The sequence below is a fragment of the Hemicordylus capensis genome, chromosome 5, assembly GCF_027244095.1.
Source record: "Hemicordylus capensis ecotype Gifberg chromosome 5, rHemCap1.1.pri, whole genome shotgun sequence".
In the NCBI taxonomy this organism is placed as follows: domain Eukaryota; kingdom Metazoa; phylum Chordata; class Lepidosauria; order Squamata; family Cordylidae; genus Hemicordylus; species Hemicordylus capensis.
In genome coordinates this window covers 185326637-185348507 of record NC_069661.1, presented here as the reverse complement: position 1 = coordinate 185348507, position 21871 = coordinate 185326637, and the positions used below count along the sequence as shown (strand labels likewise).

General features: G+C 43.0%; 1 protein-coding gene and 1 long non-coding RNA gene across 3 annotated transcripts in view; one reads left to right on the top strand and one right to left on the bottom strand.

Moving 5' to 3' along the window:
- The window catches only part of AVPR1A (arginine vasopressin receptor 1A), a 27329-nt gene extending 14277 nt beyond the window's left edge, over positions 1-13052 (top strand). Inside the window, exons 2-3 of one of the 2 annotated variants that reach the window (XM_053255836.1) lie at positions 8604-8727; positions 12910-13052. In XM_053255836.1, coding sequence (XP_053111811.1) covers positions 8604-8727; positions 12910-13018 — 233 coding nt within the window. In that variant the 3' untranslated portion in view covers positions 13019-13052. Of the gene's footprint in view, positions 1-8603 lie in introns of both variants that reach the window. The other variant, XM_053255835.1, reaches the window with a different exon arrangement.
- Positions 7724-21871, bottom strand: LOC128327266 (uncharacterized). Its single transcript, XR_008308554.1, has 3 exons — positions 21654-21871; positions 12910-13012; positions 7724-8727 (listed from the first exon to the last, which is right to left on the bottom strand). It is a non-coding gene; the product is annotated as an uncharacterized LOC128327266 (long non-coding RNA).

Sequence of the window (21871 nt, the reverse complement as noted above, 5' to 3'; positions counted from 1 at the left end):
GCTAAACCTGAAAAGCTAAATTCTGGAGAGGGTATATGATCAGTATCCTCTGCCGTGCAGACAGATGCAAAGACCTCATTCAGCTTTTCTGCAATCTCCTTATCCTCTTTAATAAACTCTCTCACACCCTCATCATCTAAGGGTCCAACCACCTCCCTGGCAGGTTTTCTACTTCTGATATATTTGAAGAAGTTTTTATTTCCCTTGACACTTGTAGCTATATCTTCCTCAAACTCTCTTTTTGCATCCCTGATTGTCTCCTTGCATTTCTTTTGCCAGAGTTTATGTTCCTTTCTGTTATCTTCATTATGGCAGGACTTCCATTTTCTAAAGGAAGTCTTCTTCCTTTTTATAGCTTCCCTGGCTCTACTTGTTAGCCACGCTGGCGTCCTCATTCTTGTACCTTTCCTCCTTCTTGGTATATATTCCAACTGAACTTCTAGTATTGTGTTTTTAAATGTTTCATGCTTTCTGGAATGATTTGACCCTCCTGTCTTTCCCGTTCAACTTCCTTTTTACCAGCCCCCTCATTTTTTAGAAGTTTCCTCTTCTGAAGTCCAACACATCTGTGTTGGACTTCCTTGACAATTCTCCACTTACATATATGCTGAATTGGATCACACTATGGTCACTGTTTCCCAATGGTTCTGCAACTCTGACATCAGGGCACTTTCAAGAATAGACCCTACAACAGGGTCAGGACAATTCTCGGAAGTGTGCTTCCACACTTCCTTCGTCGTGACACCGTAGTCCCTATGCAGTACCTATGCGGACAGCAGGGTGCCGTTCACATTGCCAATGCCTTGTAAATTTAATCGCTGCAATATAGAGCAAGGACGTCATATATCCAGCATGAAAAAGTTGCTGTTTTTCCAGGTCTTCGCATCTGTCTGCTGTTTACTTTTTGAATGTGACTTGCCCGAACGGATGCATTTTGCTGATGATGAGCAGCTAGTCTGGAAAGCGCCCAGGTCCTGTGCACCACTCAGGATTAAGTAAAGGATTAAGTACCTTTGAGAGTTGCATAGAAGAGGAATTTTGCCATTTGCAACTTCTGTTGTTACTGCAGCATTGTAGTTTGGCCACTGAAAGGAAGCAACAAGGGCCAAGATGCATTGGGAGGAAAGAGGCTGAATGTTACATGTTAATTTGAACCAAGTAGCCAGTTATTTGCCTGCAAAGCTCTGACAGAAGACAAATAGCCAAAGGAGTAACTCATGAAATATATTCATAGTAAACAAGGCTAGAATTCTGCAAGAACAATAGGCAAGGGCTGAAATTCTGATGATTTCTGAAGATGGTGCTTGTTCAAGCTTTTATCAGCTTTTGAATGGCAAGAATAAAAAGGATTTTACAATTGTTTTCTAAAAGTTTGTAGGTATGAGCTCAAGTGTAGTATTTGGTAATGACTACAAAAGTAGTGATGTTTATGAAAAATTCCCCTGCTGAATAATGCCAAAATTTGTGTTTTCCCCATATTTATATTTCTAGAATTTGTGCTATAAGTAATGATTAATGGACTTCTATAGGAAAGAAAAAAGTCATTAAGTAAGTTCTTAAGATGATGCGGGGTGGGGGAGGTCTTTTTTATTTTCTTTTACAGAAGTCAAGTGTTTTTTGTATTGCTTTTATTTTGAAGATTTTATTGTGTGTTGAAATGTAGGCTCAGTTGGTACAGAACTGAAAAAATGTAGAAATGAAAAACTGTAGAAAGAAAATGTATTGTTTTGGGGAAGGGCTTCTAAAATTTTATTTATATTTATGCAGTTTTAAAAAATCTAGTGGTGTGCTGATATAGAAATACAGAATAAATACAATGGAAGAAAAGTTTTCTTATGCGGAAGTAGAGGTTTAATTTGGGGGGGTGCATATATTATATAGAGCACATGGGGGTGACTCTGCTGCAGAGGGTCTTGGATGGCATACAAGGGTGCACATGATGCGCAGCATAACAGTTCCATAACACTTTGGCCCGGTGCTACTGCAGACTCAGAAAGCAGCTCCAATGCTGTTAAGAATGGGCAGTTACGTTAGCAGCACTTCCACAGTTTTCCTCATTGTCGTGGAAACTGCAGGGGGGAACTACAGAAGATTGTTAGCACAACCACTCATTCTCAACAGCATCAGTGTTGCTGATCAGTGTTATTGGTGTCACCAGTGCAGAAAAGAGTAGATGATTACTTCTCATGCTCTAGTCTAGATAAACCCTATGCTTCCATTGATGCAGCCAAAGACTGCATTCACATTTTTAGTAGCTGCATCAAACGGCTGGTTCATATGCATCTTGTCTGCCTGGACACCTAGGCCCCTTTCATATGTACTGCTGCCAAGCCAGGCCCCGCGTCCTGTAGTTGCATATTTTATTTTTCTTGACCATATACAGGGTTTTACTTTTGTCTCTGTTGAACATCATCTTGTTGGTTTTGGCCCAATATTCAAGCCTCTCCAGATCAGATTGAATCTTGATTCTGTCTTCTAAGGTGTTAGCTATCCCCACCCCCAGCTTTGTGTCATCCCCAAATTTGATAAGCATCCTCTCTGCTCCCTCCTCCAAGCCACTTATGAAAATCTTGAACAGCACAGAGCCCTGTGGCACTTGCCTCCAGGATGAATGTCCCAGGATTAAGTGGTGCCATTAGTTTAGCAGCATCTCATAAAGCAGTTTTCACAGCACAGGATTGGGAGATTGAGTGACATGGTGTGGTGGGACTAGAACTGGGTTGGGAATGGACTGTAGTTAAGTTGCAGAGTACATGTTTTGTGTGTAGAATGTCTCAGGTCTAGTCAATGGCATCTTCAAGTAGGACTAAAGATCCCTTTCTGAAGCTCAGGAGATTTGCAGCCAGCCAGAGTAGACAAGACCAGGCTGGAAGGACCGATAGTCTGACTCTATATAAAGCACATACCGTATATACTCGAGTTTAAGCCGAATTTTTCAGCACCCAAAATGTGCTGAAAAAATCAGCCTCGGCTTATACTCGAGTCATCTATCTGCTGGTGCTAAAATGTCCCCCTGTAATAAAGTACATACTGGTCACAATATATCCCACTGTTGTCTCAATTAATGTAATTTTATTGGCATTTATTTTGATTATTGAAACTCACCAGTAGCTGCTGCATTTCCCACCCTAGGCTTATACTCGAGTCAATCAGTTTTTTGGTTTCTTAGGTAAAATTAGGTACCTCGGCTTATATTCAGATCGGCTTATACTCGAGTATATACGGTAATCCTATAAGGATTTTAGGCACTACAGAATTAGCTATGTCAGTGTTACTCTACACACCATTCAGTTACTTCTGAAAGGCAGCATAGTAGGTAGATTTGTTACTATTGGCTGACATCCTGCTTAAAGTGAGGATACAGCAGGAGACTGTTCTTAACACAGCCAGAGGCTTTCCCACTTCCTGTCATGCACCAGGATATGCAGGAGCGGTGATAACTCACGGAGGTCCACGTGGCAGGATGCCAAAGGCACAATCTGGGAGCAGAGACCAGTTCATGGGAGTCAAATTCCAGGAGCAGGAACAGAGGCTGAAAAGGCTGAAGGCGGTCACAAGGGTTGATATACAGGTGCAGGGAGTCAAGAGACTGCAGGTCTCTGTGTTGGAGCTGATTTCTAGCACAACGGTCCATGAGCAGGTGCTCTAAAAGAGCTGTTGTTTCCAGCAAGGTTTCCAAGATAAGAAATGGCTTAAATGGGCTAGGAAACCGCCAGATCCTTGCTTGCTTGCCTGCCGGCCATAAGACAAACCCTCCTCACCAGTAGGTCTTCAGAACTGCTACACCTCTTGAGAAGAACCATCAGCAGATAGGTCTCCTGCTGCAAGATAGGCAATTCTGCACCTGACCTGAAGGCGTTCTCTGTTCCGATGGCATCTGTGAGTCAGCGGGCATGTAGAGGTCTTTCTGGGAGTCTGCAGTGTGGGAGTTTGTATTTTAGGGATCTCAGTATTGAAAGGTGTCTGGGATCTCATAATAGCTATATCCTCCTCAGAAGTTCCTGGTACCCTGGGGATACCAGAGGGTTCTGGTATTTCTATTGGTGGGGCTGGTTCCTCCCCTGGGACAGTTCCTCCCCTGGGGTGCCCCCAGAACTGGAGTCATTTGGGGGGTTCCTGAGGTAGTGTGATGAATCTCCACTGAGTCTTTGAGCTCTACATGAGTGGGGATGCTTTCCTTGGGTTCCCTGAGCAGAGGTTCCTCATCTGATGACATCCCCATATCCTCTGGCTGAGAATTATCTCCCTATCCTGGGGTAGGTCCCGACATGTCCCCAGTGTGCACACATGATGGGGCGGGGGGACAGCAATATTTGCTGATCTTCCCTGCCTCTGGAAGTGCTCTATGCCTTCAAAGATATGTCCGCAAAATAAGAAAGCTATGCAATTATTTATTTATTATCCTCCTCCTCCTCCTCCACATGTTCCACAGTATTATACAGGCATTTCAAATCAACTAAAGCTGCTGTGGGCCTCTAAGGAAGAGTTGGTGGTCTTGCACAAGTGTGCAAATACTTAAAGTTGCACATCTGCACTTCAGGAGCACAGCTTATATTGAAAACAATATAAGTTGCTCTCTCTAAGTGCCAACACGCAACTTTAAGTATTTGCACTCTTATGCAAGACCATCAAGGCTTCCTGAGATGCCCGCAGCAGCATGGACTGATCAGAAATCTGCAACAAGTGGGCCATTATGGGAGCCAGCGTGGTGTAGTGGCTAGAGTGCTGGACTAGGACCGGGGAGACCCGAGTTCAAATCCCTATTCAGCCATGAAACTAGCTGGGTGACTCTGGGCCAGTCGCTCTCTCTCAGCCTAATCTACTTTACAGGGTTGTTGTTGTGAGGAGAAGCCTAAGTATGTAGTACACCGCTCTGGGCTCCTTGGAGGAAGAGCGGGATATAAAATGTAAAAATAGATAAAATAAATTATTATTATTATTATTATTATTAATGACTGACATGCTGCACAGCCTTAGGAAGGCATAGCAAGAGCGGCATCATCTCAAATGGCTGCAGCATAGCTCATCTAAAGGCTTTTGCAGCCAAGTGTGTGCGGAGAGGGAGGTTTTGCTGCTCCCCGTCCCTCCTAAAGTCCTTTTCACTTCCTGAAATATGTCTCTGAAAGACAATGTATAAAATCCATATATTTGAAGTGTTGACTTTAATATTAAAAAAACCAACAAGGGATAATACATTGAAGCTGAATCCAAACAAGACGAAGATACTAATGGTGAGGGGTCATAATTCGAGGGATGTGATAAAACCTCCTGTTCTGTATGGGGTTGCATTCCCCCTACAGGAGCAGGTATGTAGCTTGGGAGTGTTTCTGGACCCAGGCCTCACCCTGGAGTTTCAGGTGGAGGCTATGGCCAGGAGCGCTTTCTATCAACTTCAGCTGATACGACAGCTGCGTCTGTTCCTTGAAAATAATGGTCTCAAAACTGGTGCATGAACTGGTAACTTCTCAGCTTGACTACTGCAATGCACTGTATGTGGAGCGGCCTTTGTCATTCAGAAACTTCAATTAGTTCAAAATGCAGCAGTCAGATTGGTGTCTAGGATTTCTCGGGAGAGACCAGTTTATGCCTGTTTTAGAACAGGTGCACTGGCTGCCAATATGTTTACAGGCAGAATACAATGTTCTAGTACTTGCCTTTAAACTCCTCAGTGGCTTAGGACTGGATTACCTTGGAGTGTGCCTTCTTCATTATGATTCCCACTGCACTTTAAGGTGATCAGGAGAGGTCCGTCTCTGGCTGCCACCAGCTCACCTGGCGGTGACTCAGATCGGGCCTTCTCTGTAGCTGTTCCTGGGCTCTGGAATGCACTTTCTGTGAATAATAGAAGCTTAAGAGTTTTAGGGCTTTAAAGGAGCCCTAAAAATATATCTTTTTAGCTGGGCCTTTAGTGGCTACTGAAATGATTTTAAAATGGTTTTAATGAGTTATTTGTTTCTTATCTGTTTTTATATTTGTGAACCACCTAGAGCCATCTGGGTAAGGAGGTATAAAAATCTAACAAATAAATAAACAATATACAACAACGCAGAGAATGAGCAGGAGATGGCAGATAATACAAAATCCAATGATTAACTAAAGAATAAAAGCCCACTTAAACAAGAAAAGTATTTAAAAGACAATTGAAAGGCAGCAAAGAGTGTGACAGATAGATCTCACAGAGCAGTGAGTTCCATAGTCTGATTGCTGCCACTGAGAAGGCCTCTCACACATTCTCACTAAATGAACAACTCAGTATTCAACAATATTTACTTCCAAACACAGGACGTTCCTATAGCAATATTCATGGAAACCACTCTGTCCCAGACTGGGTTGTTAGCCCCAACCAATTCTGAAAATATTTTAATATACCACTAAGTATTGTAATTCATTACCACCATTGTTTTCTTTTTAAGGAAGAAAAAATCAATAAAGTTGCCATCAAGATCTAGAGATTCAGAAGTGTTGTTTACATTTATGTTTGTTAAAAATTTCCAGAGAGAACACAGCAAATCCTTACTCTTACTCTCTGTTTTACTGCTACCATGGCGGCTGCTGCTACTGTACTAAGATTCCATTAGTGTAATTAACAAACATATTATGCAAACATTGCAGAACTGACACGGTTATATTTTGATAATTATTGCAATCTATTATTATTAACTTTGTAAAATACAAAGTGCTGGTTATTACCTTTAAAGCCCTGAATGGCCTAGGTCCGAGTTATCTAAGAGAGTGCCTTCTTTTACATGATCCCCACCGCACCTTAAGATCATCTGAGGAGGTCTGTCTCCAGTTGCCACCGGTTCATCTGGTGGCGACGCAGAGGTGGGCCTTCTCTGTAGCTGCTCCTGGGCTGTGGAATGCACTCCCAGCAGAAATTCGTAATTTGAGATCATTGCCATCCTTCAGGAGAGCCCTTAAAACCTACCTATTTGGCCTGGCCTTCCAGGGTTTTAAATGATTAACTGTTTTAAATTGTTTTAAACTATTGTCCTGATTTTCAGGGCTTTTAGCTGTTTTATTGGTTTTATTGTGTTTTAATAGTTTTTAATTGTTAATTTGTTTTAATTGTTTTCATCATGCTGTGAACCACCCTGAGCCATTTTGGAAGGGCGGTATGTAAATCTAATAAATACATAAACATTAACTTGCAGACAGGTGTTGTCAAACAGATGTATTGTCTTTTGGTGCCTAGTCTGCTTTAGCTGATTATTCCCAGATTTCAACTGCCTCAATGGCAAACTGCTCAGATTTCTAGTTTTATAGTATATCTAGACTAGATATTACGATATAGCTGAGTAGCAAATGATATCCTCCTGAATATATTATCTACTGATATATGCCCTATAGCATCCTAAATAACAAACTTTTCACATATCATGAAACTTTTGTAACCGTCATTTCTGATCAAACTATCAAGAGGTATTAAAGGAATTACCCAAATGAATATCTTTGAAAATTTGATTTGCCTAGGGGCAAAATCATGCATTATATGACACAAATACTGGGTGTTCTTTTCAAAATAGGACTGAGGAATAACTATTTCTTTTGTTTTAAAAACCCTTGATTTTTTAACAGTTGTATCCTTGGCCTACTGGAACTTCTGTTTAAGTACTCTGCTAAATTGAGCACTTATATTGCTAAGCTGAAAATGCCTCAATGTTTTTTCTAAGAAAAATATATTTATAATATTAGGGGATTGTGAAATGATAAGCTTAATTAATACCTGCTGTTCTTCTTTAATATATTTATATCATATAATATACATTATATAAAGCAATGAAAAACACAAGTTTATAAGCAAGACACAATTAGGTATCATACATATTAGGAATATGCCCCAGTTCAAAGCGTGGTTCAGGCAGAGTTTGGAAGTGGTGTGGAGAGCTTTAAGAAAGAGAACAGGATCTTACCTGCTCTCTGCCACCCCATGCAGCTTCTTGATGGGGTGGCACTTGGTCCAAATACCCCCATACAGCACCAGCACACACATGGCACCCATGCATGCACAGGCACCATTTGCATGGTCAGCACCACCACATGTGCTTGGGCCGAGCTCCGGCCCAGTAGGAAATTGCATGGGGCGGCGGAGAGCAGGAAAGGATCTGCTCTCCTCTTTCTTAAAGCTATCCCAGGCCGCTTCCGAACTGTGCTTGAACCACACTTCAAACTGCGGTTTAGGCACGTCCATCTTTGTAATTAGAACTATAACAATAAACCAGAAGAATCTAAACCTTTAGTCTAGGAACTGTGTAGATTGTTTCTAGCAAGCTAAATAAATAAGCAAACAACACAGGGGACAAAATCTGCTATGAAGGGCAATACTGTCATAAGTGGTCAAACACCCACTATTTATGTTATGCAATAATGCACTGATAGAGAACTCACGCAGCTAGTCTGTGTCTGATAGATGAAATAGATGTTTCCACTTCCTTTGCATTTGTAGTACAAGGCTCTGTATAGACTTTCACGATTTCTTGCGTACAAAACCCAGCTATTCTGTTTCAAATTTTAGTCCTTGCTCATTTGTTAAAGACTCAGAATTAAAAATAAATGGTTTATGGCACTGCAGAGTGTTGCTAAGCAATGTTTTCTTTTGACAGAGTCTGAAGACACTGTAGTTACAGTCACTGCCCTTCTGTCCAGCTTGAATAGTTGTTGCAATCCATGGATCTACATGTTCTTCAGTGGGCACCTCTTGCAAGATTTCTTACAAAGCTTCATGTGCTGTCAAAAAGTAAAGCAAAGGCTGAATAAAGAAGACTCTGAGAGCATCAGCAGAAGACAGTCTTCTTTCACTAATAACAGAAGTCCAACACACAGTTTGGACACATGGAGAGAATCTCCAAATTTGTCACAATCTATGAAGTTCATTCCCATTTCTTCCTGAACCATTTATTTAAAAAACCACACCTGATGAATCCTTGAGTACCAGAACAGCACTTTATAAAGGCACTTTAGCTGGTCATAGCTATCAGTTATCCTATTTGTATAAATATGATGGGTCTGCATTAATGTAAATAAAGGCTGTAAATTAGACTAGAAAAGGTTTACGAATGTGTATTCAGGGAGAAAAACAGTAACATATAATATTTTTCTAAGAAGGCAGCTTTAAATATCTTTTTGCTCTTATCATAATTAATATAGAGGTAAGATTAAATGCAGTTGTTGCAACACCACAATAAGAATACTTGTCCAGATCTTCCTTTGAAGTGTAATCCTGTGCAGTTTCGATACAGCTCTCATAGAAATGAGTGAGAATAACATGCTTGTAACTGAGCACAGGGCTGCAATTTCAGTGTATTAACCTCATGATCAGTGCTATTGAATGATGAACTGTGTATAGCAATGCAAATGCGGTTCTAAACTGGAAATATAGGAAAGGAATTAGAAGTTGCTGGTTGAGAAACATTCTGCAACCTCTAAACACCACCCTAAACTTCAAAATTACTAAAAGATTTTAAACATAATTTTAATGTCCATGGCTAACGTTTTACACAAACTGGAATGTATGAGATCTAAGTGAATCGGCCCAATCTAGAGCTGCTTGGGTGATCCACACAGAATTTCATGTCAGTACTGGCTTCCCCATTTGCTACAAAGTTGGAGAAAGCTCTACCGAATGGAGAGAAATGTAAAATGTTATCTGCTGGAGTGCATGGCGAAGCTGTTGTATGTATTATACTGGGGTGTACATCAGAACTTCTCATGCCTTCAAACTGTGGTAATCGTATTTATATTTGAGTAGGATTACATCTCTGCAAGGGTTTGGTTCCTGAGCTTTGATTATCATCTTAATGTTCTAAGAGAAGGGGCCATTGCTGCTTTAACAACAACAAATCATCTTTTTTATATTAAATAAAGAGTTGCCAATTAACTCATCCTCCGCTCCTGCCCAGAGGAGGTGGTGATTTTAGCCATTTCACGTGGGTGGTTGAAATCAGACCGTGCTTTGAAGGGGTTTGAAAAGGTCCAAAGGGACCCTGGTGTATGGCAGTTACAGTGTGTGCCTGCTGTGCTCTTGCTGATTGGGTACTTCCTGCTCCCATGTTGACATTGGTCTGGTAGCCTGATTCAGACATGATGCTAAATTATGATTTAGTGCTATGAGGATGTGAAGCTGTTCTCACGTGCAGCCTAACCTGGACTAGGGATGGCCAGCCTGTATTAGGCTGTGCCCCGATCCTGGCGGGCCAGCACCATGTAGTCCAGTTTTTAAGCCCAGCTGTTAGCTGAGGTACAGGGAACAAGTGCTCCCTTAACCCTGCTTATGTGTGAGCACAGGCTGGTTCCAGCCTGGCTGCACACAGAGACATGTGCCTAGAATGCCTGTATCTTGGGGGAATCCCCCAATGCAGTGCGTGTGTCGCACGGTGCATTGTGGGCTTCACAGAGGCTGGGACAATGATTCCCAGCCTCAGATCAATCCGCCCTGCTCTGCACTGCATGGAGCAGCGCCGACTATATGGGAGTGCCTCTGCGCTCCCATCAGCTGAACAGTAATTGTCAGGTGGGGGGGAGGCAAGGTTTGGGAAGCCTTCCCCTCACCCACCCAATAGGTCTTGTGAATGGCCACTTTGTCTCCATAAGCCAGAGGCTCACACTCCTTCCCCCCTCTCCTCCTTTCTCAAGCATGAAAGGAGGGTATTTAAAGCTTCTGCATTCATTTTAGAACAAATGGCAGTTCTGTTTCATGTATAATTTGGTAGAGCGTGGTTTGTTTTAACTATATTATTAAATTAAAACAAACCAGAATCAAACTGTTTCTGGTATAACTATATTTAGAGGAAAGCCACAGTTCCCTACGTTTGTTTGTATGTAATGCAGAACTGTGGCTTGTTCTAAAATGGATGTGGAAGCTTTAGATCAGGAGTGCACAACTACATGCATAACTACATTAAAATTAATTATTTGAAATATGAAAGTGAGGTGGCAGAGGTTTGGAGTTGTGGGGAGAAGCAAGAGACAAGAGCAATGATCATGTCAGCTGGCTCTGACCCAGGGATATCTGGTCTTAAATGGCCAGTTGCAATGAGCTGCTGTTGCCGGTAGGCAGGGCAGGCCAAAAGCTCTTTGTTGCTCCTCCTGCTGTTGCTGCAGGCCAGAAAAAAAAGCCCCTGTGGGCTGGGGCTGGCTCCTGGCCTTTCTTTTGTGCAGGTCTGCTTTAGATCTATTTTGTGCTTAGTAGAGGAGATGGGAGGGGAAAGCTGAGACTCATTCTTGTAGTTCTAAACCATAATTTAGCATTATGCCTGCACTGGGCCTCTGTGTCGGTGGTGCAGTTCAGAGGTCCTGATCCAGAACAGGAAGGTGAGGCTGGCTTGGTCTCTAGTTTACTGGTTCTCATTACAATTTCTTTTCACTTAATTTTCTTATCTAAGGTAACACCATATGTTTGTCCTCCCTGAATTGATTCTTGTTGGTTCTAAAATGTAAAATTTCAGTAATGACTTTATAAAATTTCCAAGTACAGAACATGTAAGTTTCTTTGTTGATTTGTGGCACAATGCTGTCAGACAACTGAGTTAACAGAAACAATACAAAAGAGTTTTCTAGATAACTATGCAGACTTAAGAGTGTAACTGACGTTTATAGTACTTTCCCATTTTACTAGCCACCATGGAATGTAGTCAGTGGTGTCATTTTGCTATTAATAATGTATAAAGATGTACACTCATGACAAGCATTTGAGTTCTTCTCAGTGTATCTGTCTTTCTCACTTGGACAATCTCATATTATAGCCTGGAGTCTCTTCCACCATGAATATAAACATATATACCCATACAGAGGAACAATCAGCAACCCTTTCCCTTTCTTAAAACGTGGACTTTATTGGCCTGAGAGAGTTTTAGTGAATATCCATGTTATGTATCTGAGAGATAAGCCCTCAACTCTAACAAAACATATGCATACAAACACACAGAAGTAATTTTATGGCTGTGTAGTCAGCTTGAACTGAAAGAAACTTTCTTACTATATATTAATATGTCACTATTCTATTATTATTCTGGCATAGACTAAGGCTAATAAAGATAAGGGTGTGACCTGGAGAAAACAATCCAGATGGGATGTCCTTGTCATAATGCATTGGGTTTCTTTTGTTGATATGCAATCGTAAGATATTATGGACATGTTTATGTTGTTACTGTTTTGGAGTGCTTGTATACTCCAACTCTTCAGCTGCTAGCTGTATAGCATATTAATACTGTGATATACAAGCTGTTTAACCCATTTTAAACGTTCATAGAATGGGCTTTAATTGAAATCAATTAGCTAATGGGGCTGTAGCAATTTAAATTCAGGTATATTGGCTCAAGCATATTGCCACTTTCATTTGGCCACAATGTAAATTGCCATTCCTGTACCATCAAGCCACTTTAGTAATCTTGTACTAAATATATTTCATGAGAACTGGGTTTTTAAATCCCTAAAGAGTTTTTAAAATCCCTTTATAACCTCTTGCAAAGGAAGAGGAAAGACTGATGAGCCTAAAAGTAAATTTACCATTTTAGACTTTGCTTTACAGACATACATTTCATGGGTCACCCTCTCCTTCCTCCCATTTTAAATTAAGGACTACTGATCCCTTATTCACAGGTTGCAAAAAGTTTATATGATAAATGCTGGTATTGTAAGAAATCAACTTTCATACATGCATGGTAGATATGATCAAAACTACCTTACTTTGGTGGTTTGTTCAATTATGCCAGTGACCAAATATGAAGTTTGCAATAATCCAACCCCTTAACCTAATATTCTGTTGGGTTATATGGATTAATTGTTAAAATTTGCTGAGATTGTACACATGAAAGGGAAGAAAGGTTACACTTTTATATTGTGTGTTTTGGTGTATTAAACAGGGATACAATCTCAGTTTAAACTAGTATAAGTATAGGTGTTTCACGTTACCTTGAGAGTTGTAGATCTTTGTTTGATTTTCCATCTAAGTATACTTTTCATTTGTATCGTGACTTCCCATTTATACATGTACAAATGCTCACATTTTAACTGTCTGTAAATAAAGATAATGTATATATTTAATAAAAAGATTAAATAAAACAGAATAAAAGTTATTGGACAAATCTGTTCAAATTTATTTGAATGGTACAAAGTGTTTTCAAGAAGCAAAGCATTTTAAAAAAACCCAGGGAACACACTACAGTATGCAGTTCTGTTGAAGATAATGGAATTGTACTCAGGAGCCTAATGGCCTTGTTTGTGCTTTGTGCACCAGAAACTAAACGAGCAGCAGTAAACAGAAGTCTCAAGAGAATAAATAATCCCAAAATGAAATTTGAGTGGAAAAACTAGCCAATGGAAAAGTTAAGTAATAATGGGACAGCAATAAAATAGATTAAAAGTGAAATTGGTAACAATGTGTTATTAGATTTGTTGTTTTCATTTGACAGCACTACTGGGGGGCTATTGCAAAAAATAAGGTTCTGCTGTGTTTCAGATATATACTACAGTTGCCAGTGTTACAGGGTTGGATGAAATCAAGGCTCTTGATTTAATTAAGATCTTAAGAAGTTCCTAATGTTCCCACACTCATGCAGTCAGAAAATCAATGTTGATTTTTCATAGCAGTACTGCAATATAGTGTTGGTTTATCTCCTTCCAACAACTACAACTATTTATATACCACCAAAGAAAGAATCACCACGTTAAAAAGATCCCTTCATGCCCAGTTAGCTGGTTTAATCATTCTGAAGAACTATGTTTCACTACCGCAGGTCATGTTTTATAAAAAGACTGTGTGAATGCAGCCTTAATCACGCCAATCCTGATTAAAAGGTTAACCACGATTGCTGAGCCTGTGGAGCAGATTGTGAGGACCCAGAATTTCTGGGCAATCGTGGTCAAATTGCTGTGTTTAACTCACATTTAACCAGGATAGATAATCAGAATCTGATCCTGGTAGCAGAGTATTACACAACTATGGTGACATTACTGAGAAGACCCTCTCCCCAGTACCAGCCAACTGTACTTGCAACAGAAATGGACCAACAAGTAGGGCCTCCCACACCAGTCTTAAAAACTTGAGCAAGTTTATAGACATGAATGCAGTATTTTAGGTAACCTATGCCGTTAAGAGCCTTGCTTACAAACCACAGCTGGTGCTGAATAGCAATAATTCTTATCTATACAATCATTCTGAAAGTGATAAGCAACTTCAGAATGGCTTAGTGGATATGTTCAGTCCCGCAATAAAAAAGTTAGATACTTTATTGAAATAAAAAGAAAATCAACTTAATTGGTTTTTCTATAACTTTTGGCACACACTGTTCTTAACTGAGTGGTGACATATGACCTTACTATTGCCATTAAAAATATGTGCTCAGAAGAAAAATGCCAATTTGATCCTGCCATTAAAATGATTAGTCTGTCAATTTCAATGGCTAACAAATTGTTCTCAAGAGCAAGATTCATTATACTGTATCACCAAACCGTTCATTTATGTCAAAGGGGATGCCAATCAGTTCACACCATTCAGGAAAGGGAATCTTGGCAAGAGGAAAGGTAAGTAACTGAATGAAACAATCATGTATGGAAGGAAAAGTGGTCAAATGAGGCTTTGAATCCAGTTTTGCCTGGCCCAGGTCCACTCCAAATCCAGCACTCTAAACATTATACCACATTAGCTCTCAACAGCAACAATTTTCTGGGTCAGTCCTTGATGGACCATACATGATCATCCATGAGTATGCATGCAGTGGCTAATAGGCTCATGACTGTTGGAGATCATATAGAGGTCAGTTCTTTGAACCAGGGCCTCCATATGGACCTATTCATACAGCCACTGCAATCTCATCTGGAATTTTCCTATAATGTTGTTCCCTCCCTAATACTGTCAGAGTCAGGAAGCTAAATAAAAATCCATGATGTATTGTCCCATTACAGTAAGAGGATCCTCTTAGTATAGTATATTCTCTGCTCCTCAAACCATGGGAGGTAGCTGTATGAATGGCTGAAGCTCTCAGTCATATTATAGAAGGGATTCTCAAGCAAAAGTAGTACTGATGGACTGCAATGTGGGTAGGCTATTGCTCTTTCAGGCACATAACCTGAAATCACTCAACAAAGCAGTGTCTTATATAGTGCCAATAGCAACGTATCCAACATTTTAATTTCCCATAGCATTTCAGCATTTTCATCCAGGGCAATGACTTTAGCAATTAACTCCAGGCAGAAGAGGGAGGAGCTCGATTAGTTGTGCTTCCTTTTGCAGATCTTTTTGACACTTGAAGGGTTGGAGCTTAGTTGTAGAGCCCATGATTTGGCATGCAGTGTGCAGAAGATGTCAGGTATAATAAGCCTAGGAGCTCAGGTATCTCCAAATCGGCCTTGGAGCAAACAACACCCCCCCCATCTAAGACAATACTGCCAGTCAATAGACAATACCCAACTTGACGGACAAACAGTCTGATTCCTTATAAACTGATCAGCTTTTTAAGTTTAAATATGTTCACCTGAGAACATATCTGGTGAGATATGAACAGATGAGGTGAGCTCAGAACAGAACTGACTGTTCTGAAAGCACCCGAATATGACTTGCTTATTCCTGCTGTGTTCCATTTGTAGAATGGTATGCTCTATTAGCAATTTGTAGGAAATGAATATACAAAAGATTGTGGTTTGAGCCAGCGGGGGATGACGCTTTTTAGGGGCCTTCTGACATTGTGATTCTATGATACTTCCAAGGATATCAAACTATTAACCATAGTTAACAGCATGCAATACAAGTACAACAAGCTAAATGTCCATGCTTGATGGCAACTCACAGAAAAACCTATTAAGTCATAAGTAATAGCTTCATGTACCTATTTAAAACCACTCTTTTATACTCTTTCAACATGAGCCTTTTATGAGATTCTACTGCTTCTGACAACTTTGGCTCTGATAATATATGATGTCTCATTAAGCGACATGACATTTCACGTATCCAGTACTTGATGGATGAGTTCTTCCTAAAGCTTTCACTGCAGCAAAGCAACGGAATTAAACCTGGCATCGCAACATTCTCCTTGAGGTCCTTGTGCATTTGACACAATCTCTTGCTTAGAAACAACTGCACTGGCACATTGGTGAAGCCTCCACACAGCCAGGAGTGCTCACTCACAGTCTACTAGGGGATGCTGCTGAGGTCACAATGCTGAGGCTGCCAGGGGAGGTCCCAGGTCAGTGTAGAGGTTCAATCAGGACTACCTGATTGAAGGCAGATACTGGGTGACAGCAGCAGGATCTGGAACCTGGTAGTGTGTGGAGCAAGGCTGCAAGAGATTACAGGGAGTTTGAGCTGAGGCCTGAAGGTCTCTCCTGCTAGCTGGGTTCAGAAGCAACAGGGGCTGGAGACAAGGCCAACAAGAGCTGTGATTCCAGCAGTGAGCAGGCTAGACTGAGCAGCTTCAAAGGCTGAAGCTTGGAAAGCAGAGCCTAATGAGTCATTGGTCACAGCTGGGGCTGCCTGCTGGCTGCAAAGTAGAACTCTTTTTCACAAGGAGACACTTTTCCTTGCTCACAAGTAACCTTCAACCCAAGTTCCTTTCTAGAAGTCAGGCCGGCACTTTGCCTACATTTGCAGAGGGCTTCACAGGCCTTCCTCCGGTGCTGTTTGATTGGATGGGAAGGCTCCTCCTCAAGTCCACAGAGGGTCTCGAGGGGACCTCCCCACCATGCACACAATGTTCCAGGTATGCGGGTCTCCCTCTCGGAGACCCCCATTCTGTGGCATCCCTGACTCCAATGCCTTGAGAGGGGCTTTAGATGGGTCTCCACTCCCTGGTTCGGTGGTCTCCACACCAGCTGGGGCTTCACTAGGCATGTCTGGGACTCATGGTTCATTGGTTCTAGCCCCCTCCTGATCATGTTCAGACTCACTTCTGAGGCCCCCGCTCATGAACTGGTTCCCTGACTACCTCGTGATTGGATTCCTCCAAATTTTACTTCGGTCAGTGGTCCGTGGCAATCCCTGACACAGGTCCAGATAGAGGAGGTTAAAGCATCCTAACTTTGCAGGAAAACTGCTGTTTGAAACACCTGATTCATATATTAACATATACAGGACTAATTGTAAAGTGCCTTGTAAAGTGCCTCATGCTTTTATCCTAATAAAAGCATGATGCATTTTGTGCTGAAATTACTACACATTTTTGACCATGAGATCAGTCAAATACAGTGGATTTTCTGGGTATAAATTGCAAAAAGAATATCATAGGAGTGTGCACAAAACCGGATTTGGTGGTTTGGTTTGAGTTAGAACTGGGCCTGAACCAGGTCCCACCGGCTCAAGTTCCAGTTTGGTCAAACTGGCCAATGGTTCGGTTCGAGCCAAGGCACCCCTGCTTAAACCACAGAGTGGAACAAACAAGTGGAACTCTTGGCCAGAGGCGTATCTAGGGAAAATAGCGCCTAGGGCAAGCATTGAAATTGCGCCCCCTGTCCAAACATCTGACACCCATCTTTCAGATAACTTTACCATAATATCAGCTCAAAAATACAAGTCAAGCTCATTATTCTTTTAATATTTCAAAAACTATTTAGCAGTGGACGTAGCCAGACCAAAAAAATGCTGGGAAACTACAAATTTCAGTATGTTGGGGCTCATGAAATACCCATATACTATGTGGAAGTATACTTGGAAAACTAAACAGAAGTGCCTGTCTAATTTTCTACTCTGCATTGTAGCATCACTATTACATAAGTTTTAAAAATAAATGGAGAATTTGACTTTTCCCAGATACTCTGAAAATAATTAAAGGATATGCAGAGTAAACTGTGTCACCACTTGGAATATATTCTAGTCTTTCAGAAAGACAGTTAAAATGAGAGAAAGAGAGCAAGAAACTCCCAGTGGGTCTTATACTAAGGATTTCACACTGATTCAAAGACAAACTCACCATTCCCCCTCCCCCCACTTGCCTTTTAATTCACCGCCACAGCCCGTCCCGGGCTGATTTTCGGGCCTGTTCAGGCCTGCAAAGATCGGCTTGGTGGCCATTTTGGAAGCTGCAATGCATGCTCAAATGGCCTCTGTGAGGCCTGGCAAGGCCTTTTGAGCACATGCAGTGGCCCATTTAATTTTTTTAAAAAAATGGCCTCAGAAAACAAAATGGCCACTGCACATGCTCAAATGGCCTCTGTGAGGCCTAACATGGCCTAGGGCCTCTTAGAAGCCATTTGAGCATGCATGGTGGCCATTTTGTTTTTGGCGGCCATTTTTTTAATTTTAAGAAATGGCGCCCCCCTTCAAGAGGCGCCCGGGGCACGTGCCCTGCCTGCCCCACCCTAAATACGCCCCTGCTCTTGGCGCTGCCAGAGATGCCATGCTGCTGGACTGGGAAGAGGAGGAAGGGAATCTACCACTGCTGCTGGGTGTGGAACACGCACTAGAAGTAGGTGCACCAGCACCCTTGTCCTGGTTCCTATTGAGCCTCTCTGCTCCGCCTATTTAACTTGCTCAACAAGGAGTTCCCTCCACCTGGGCAGGGGTGACAGTGTTGCCCTTCATAATTGGGGCACATAGGTAAGCAAAGACATGGCCTGCCGAGCAACCCAATTTCTTGCATAGCCTCTCCACCGCCCCAGTCCTCAGCCTACCTGCCAGGGCTTTGCCATCCCTAGTGGTCAGCAAGGTCTGGATTTTGTCCATCACCTTCTCCAGGAGACGCATGCCTGGCAAAGCTTGGCTCAGAGGTGTTGCCTCGGCACACCAACTCTTTGTGGCAAACAGTTGTGCCGAGGCAGACTCAGAGAAGAGCTTCCACTCTAAGTTGGAGAGGTTGCACACCCGCAAGTCACACCTCCTGGCCAGGTTGTGGATGGCCTCCTCTTGCTCCTGCAGGCACTGCAGCAACAAAAAGGTGGAGCTTCATAGGTTCTAACCATCCCCAGAGAAGAGGTGTCGAGGGGGGCCAAGTTCTCTCTGCAGCTTACAAAGCAAGCGCCTACCCTTCTTGGTCTGGTGCAAATAGGCTGCAGTCTTGCAGCACCTCTCCACAAGTGCAGCAGTGAAAGCAAAAGGAACTGTATGTGTGATGCCCCACTCCCTGGACACCTTGGCTTCCTTGAGACCAAGGGCATCCACACCACCACCAGGTGCAGAATGTAGGCCATACAGTGTATGGACACACACTGCAGCTGCTGGACTGCCTTAGTGATTTTGGCTCCATTGTCAGTGACAATGAAGCCCCGCCTGAGGTTTGGCTTCCTGGATAGTCATTCCTCAGTATGGTGGCCAATGACAGCCGCCAGCTCATCCACTGTGTGCTGAATGTCCATTGCCTCCACACGCAGCACAGCCCACTTGGCCCACACTGCATGGGAGGGGCTGGCCATGGCAGCAGCAGTAGTGGATGTCCCCTCTCTCTCCTGTCCCCTCCCCACCAGTGAGCAGTAAGGGACAGGAAAGCAGTATGCATTCCACTGACACTGTTCCACAGGTCAGTTGTGAAATGCATGCTCGCTGCCCCGACAAGAATTCCCTACACACCCAGTACAGGGAGGGGACCACCCTCCAACTGAAGGTAGTCATTGCAGGGACCTGATAGTCGGGGGCAAGCATCTGGAGTAGCTGGCAGAAGCTGACGTTCTCCACAAACTGGCAAGGCTGGTCATCCAGAGCCATCATCTCTGGGTGACGAGATGTGGGTCTGGGCGACCAGGACGCTTGCCTGATGACTTGACAGGCAACGTCCCCTGCTTCAGAAAAGCTGGTGCACGTCCCTTGCCAGCACTAGTTGAAGGCATACAACTAGGCTCACAAGCATTGTCAGCAGCAGAAAGGATGCCAAGGTGATGCCGCTGGATGTGTCTCCACATCAAGGCCTTATTCCTATGCTTGATGTCCTTCTCCCTGGTCACTTGTGCCTTGCAGTGGACATGGTGGCATGTGTGGGTTCTCTCTGACAGGTGTAAAGGTGCCACCACACACCTCTGGCAGTGGTTTTTGACCACTTGGGTGATGGTGGTTCTACTGGGCCTGCTGGCTATCTACCACCACCACCACTGCCCTCTATCTGGGGACGAGAAGGGCTAGGCTCAGCAGTATCCTCCTCAGTCCCAGACTCACCAGCGAGGGTCTCATTGAGGGGCAGGATCAGAGGAAAGGCAGATCAAGAGAGGCGTCTGGCTGTGCTAGAAGTCGTCAAGCCCTCTCGGTCCACTCCTGTCACTGAAACATCAGCTTCCCTGGCAGGGGAGCGCTCCCCCCACCAGCAGATGCATAGCCAGGCTCTTCTAGATAGGAGAGCCTGCGTGCCACTTTACTGGGGTGGAAGATGTGGGGATTGGGAGGCTGCCCCTCCTGCCTGCCTCATACCCAGCCCCCAGCCCCACCAGCAGGTAGACCCCTCCTTCTGACTGCCACTCTGGTCCAAGCTTTGCTTGTCACCTAATGACTGTCAGCCAACACCCTGAGCTTAGGGACGTTTAGGGGCTTTAAATGTTTTTAAAAACCTAGCACCTGTTGGAAGTTAAAGGACTTTGCGCTGTCTCTTGTCTCAGACAGTGGAGGACAGACTAGTGAGTCAGAGGGCTAGAGGGTCAAGACATTGGTCATCCCTTCTCCACTGCTCTGACACTATCCCTTTGAAATGTAGATTGGTACTCTTAGGGATTAAATTACTTCCTCTCTCTCTTCCCTACCTGCCCTGCTACCTTGCAACATGGCAAGCTTCTCTCCCTGCACCATGTGTGCAGAGAAGATGCAGAATCCATCTGCATCCAGCTAGATAGATAGATTAGAGATCCCAACTCCTCACTTTCCTATCTAGAATGGCGTTCCTTAATAAATGCCTTATATATTGATTTGAAACTATGAATTGGCTCCAAGTTACTTTACTCTCAGCATATATGCATGCCTAAGCAAATTCCGCTGTGTTGTGCCTCTGTGCACTCTGCTATAATGAAAAAGGGATTCTCTCACCACAGAGAATTTCCAACAGCACCTACCTAAACACCACAACACATAGCAACCAGAAACCCTCCCCACCAAACCAAGTAAGTCCTATTGATGGATGGATGGATGGATGGATTGCATTTCTATACTGTCTCATATAGAAATCTCTAGGCGGTGTACAGATTAAAACATAATATAAAACAAAACATTTAAAATTCATAAAAACAGATTAAAATCACAATAGATAAAAACACACATTAAAATTTAAAATTTCAGTTTCAATTAAAAGTCTAGGTATGTCTTCAAGGTCCTCCTAAAAGCAAACAGAGAAGGAGATGCTCTTTTTTCAGCAGGGAGCATGCTCCAAAGCCCTGGGGCAGCCACAGAGAAGGGGCAGCCCCAAGTTGCCACCAAACGAGTTGGCGGAAACCATAACCGGACCTCTCCAGATGATCTTAATAGGTGCAGGGTTCACGACGGAGAAGGTGCTCTCTTAAGTACGCTGGACCTCAGCCGTTAAGGGCTCTATAGGTAATAACCGGTACTTTGTATTTCGTTTGGAAACGTATCAGCAGCCAGTGCAGTTCTTTTAGAATCGGTGTTATATGGTCCCTGCAGGTAAACCCAGAGACCAATCCGGCTGCCTCACTCTGTACATATTGTAGTTTCCGAACTACAAGCCTAGAGGTTACCAGCATATGTACCACCGGTTTAAAAACCAAAGGTGGGCAAGAGGTTTTTTTTTTTAAGTACTCACCCTCCGGCGCCTTCTCTTTCCAAAGTCTTCAACAGCTGAAGTCCCAGAGGCCAGAAGCTGCAGGCTCGGCACTCACTCAGAGCCAGCGGTAGGGGTGTGTCCGAACCGGTCCGGTGGCCATTCTAAGGAATGGCCGAACTGCCGGACCGGTTCGGCCCTTGCTGGTTCGGGTCCTGGTGGGGGTATAACTTTAAGGGCGGGAGGGCTTTCTTACCCCT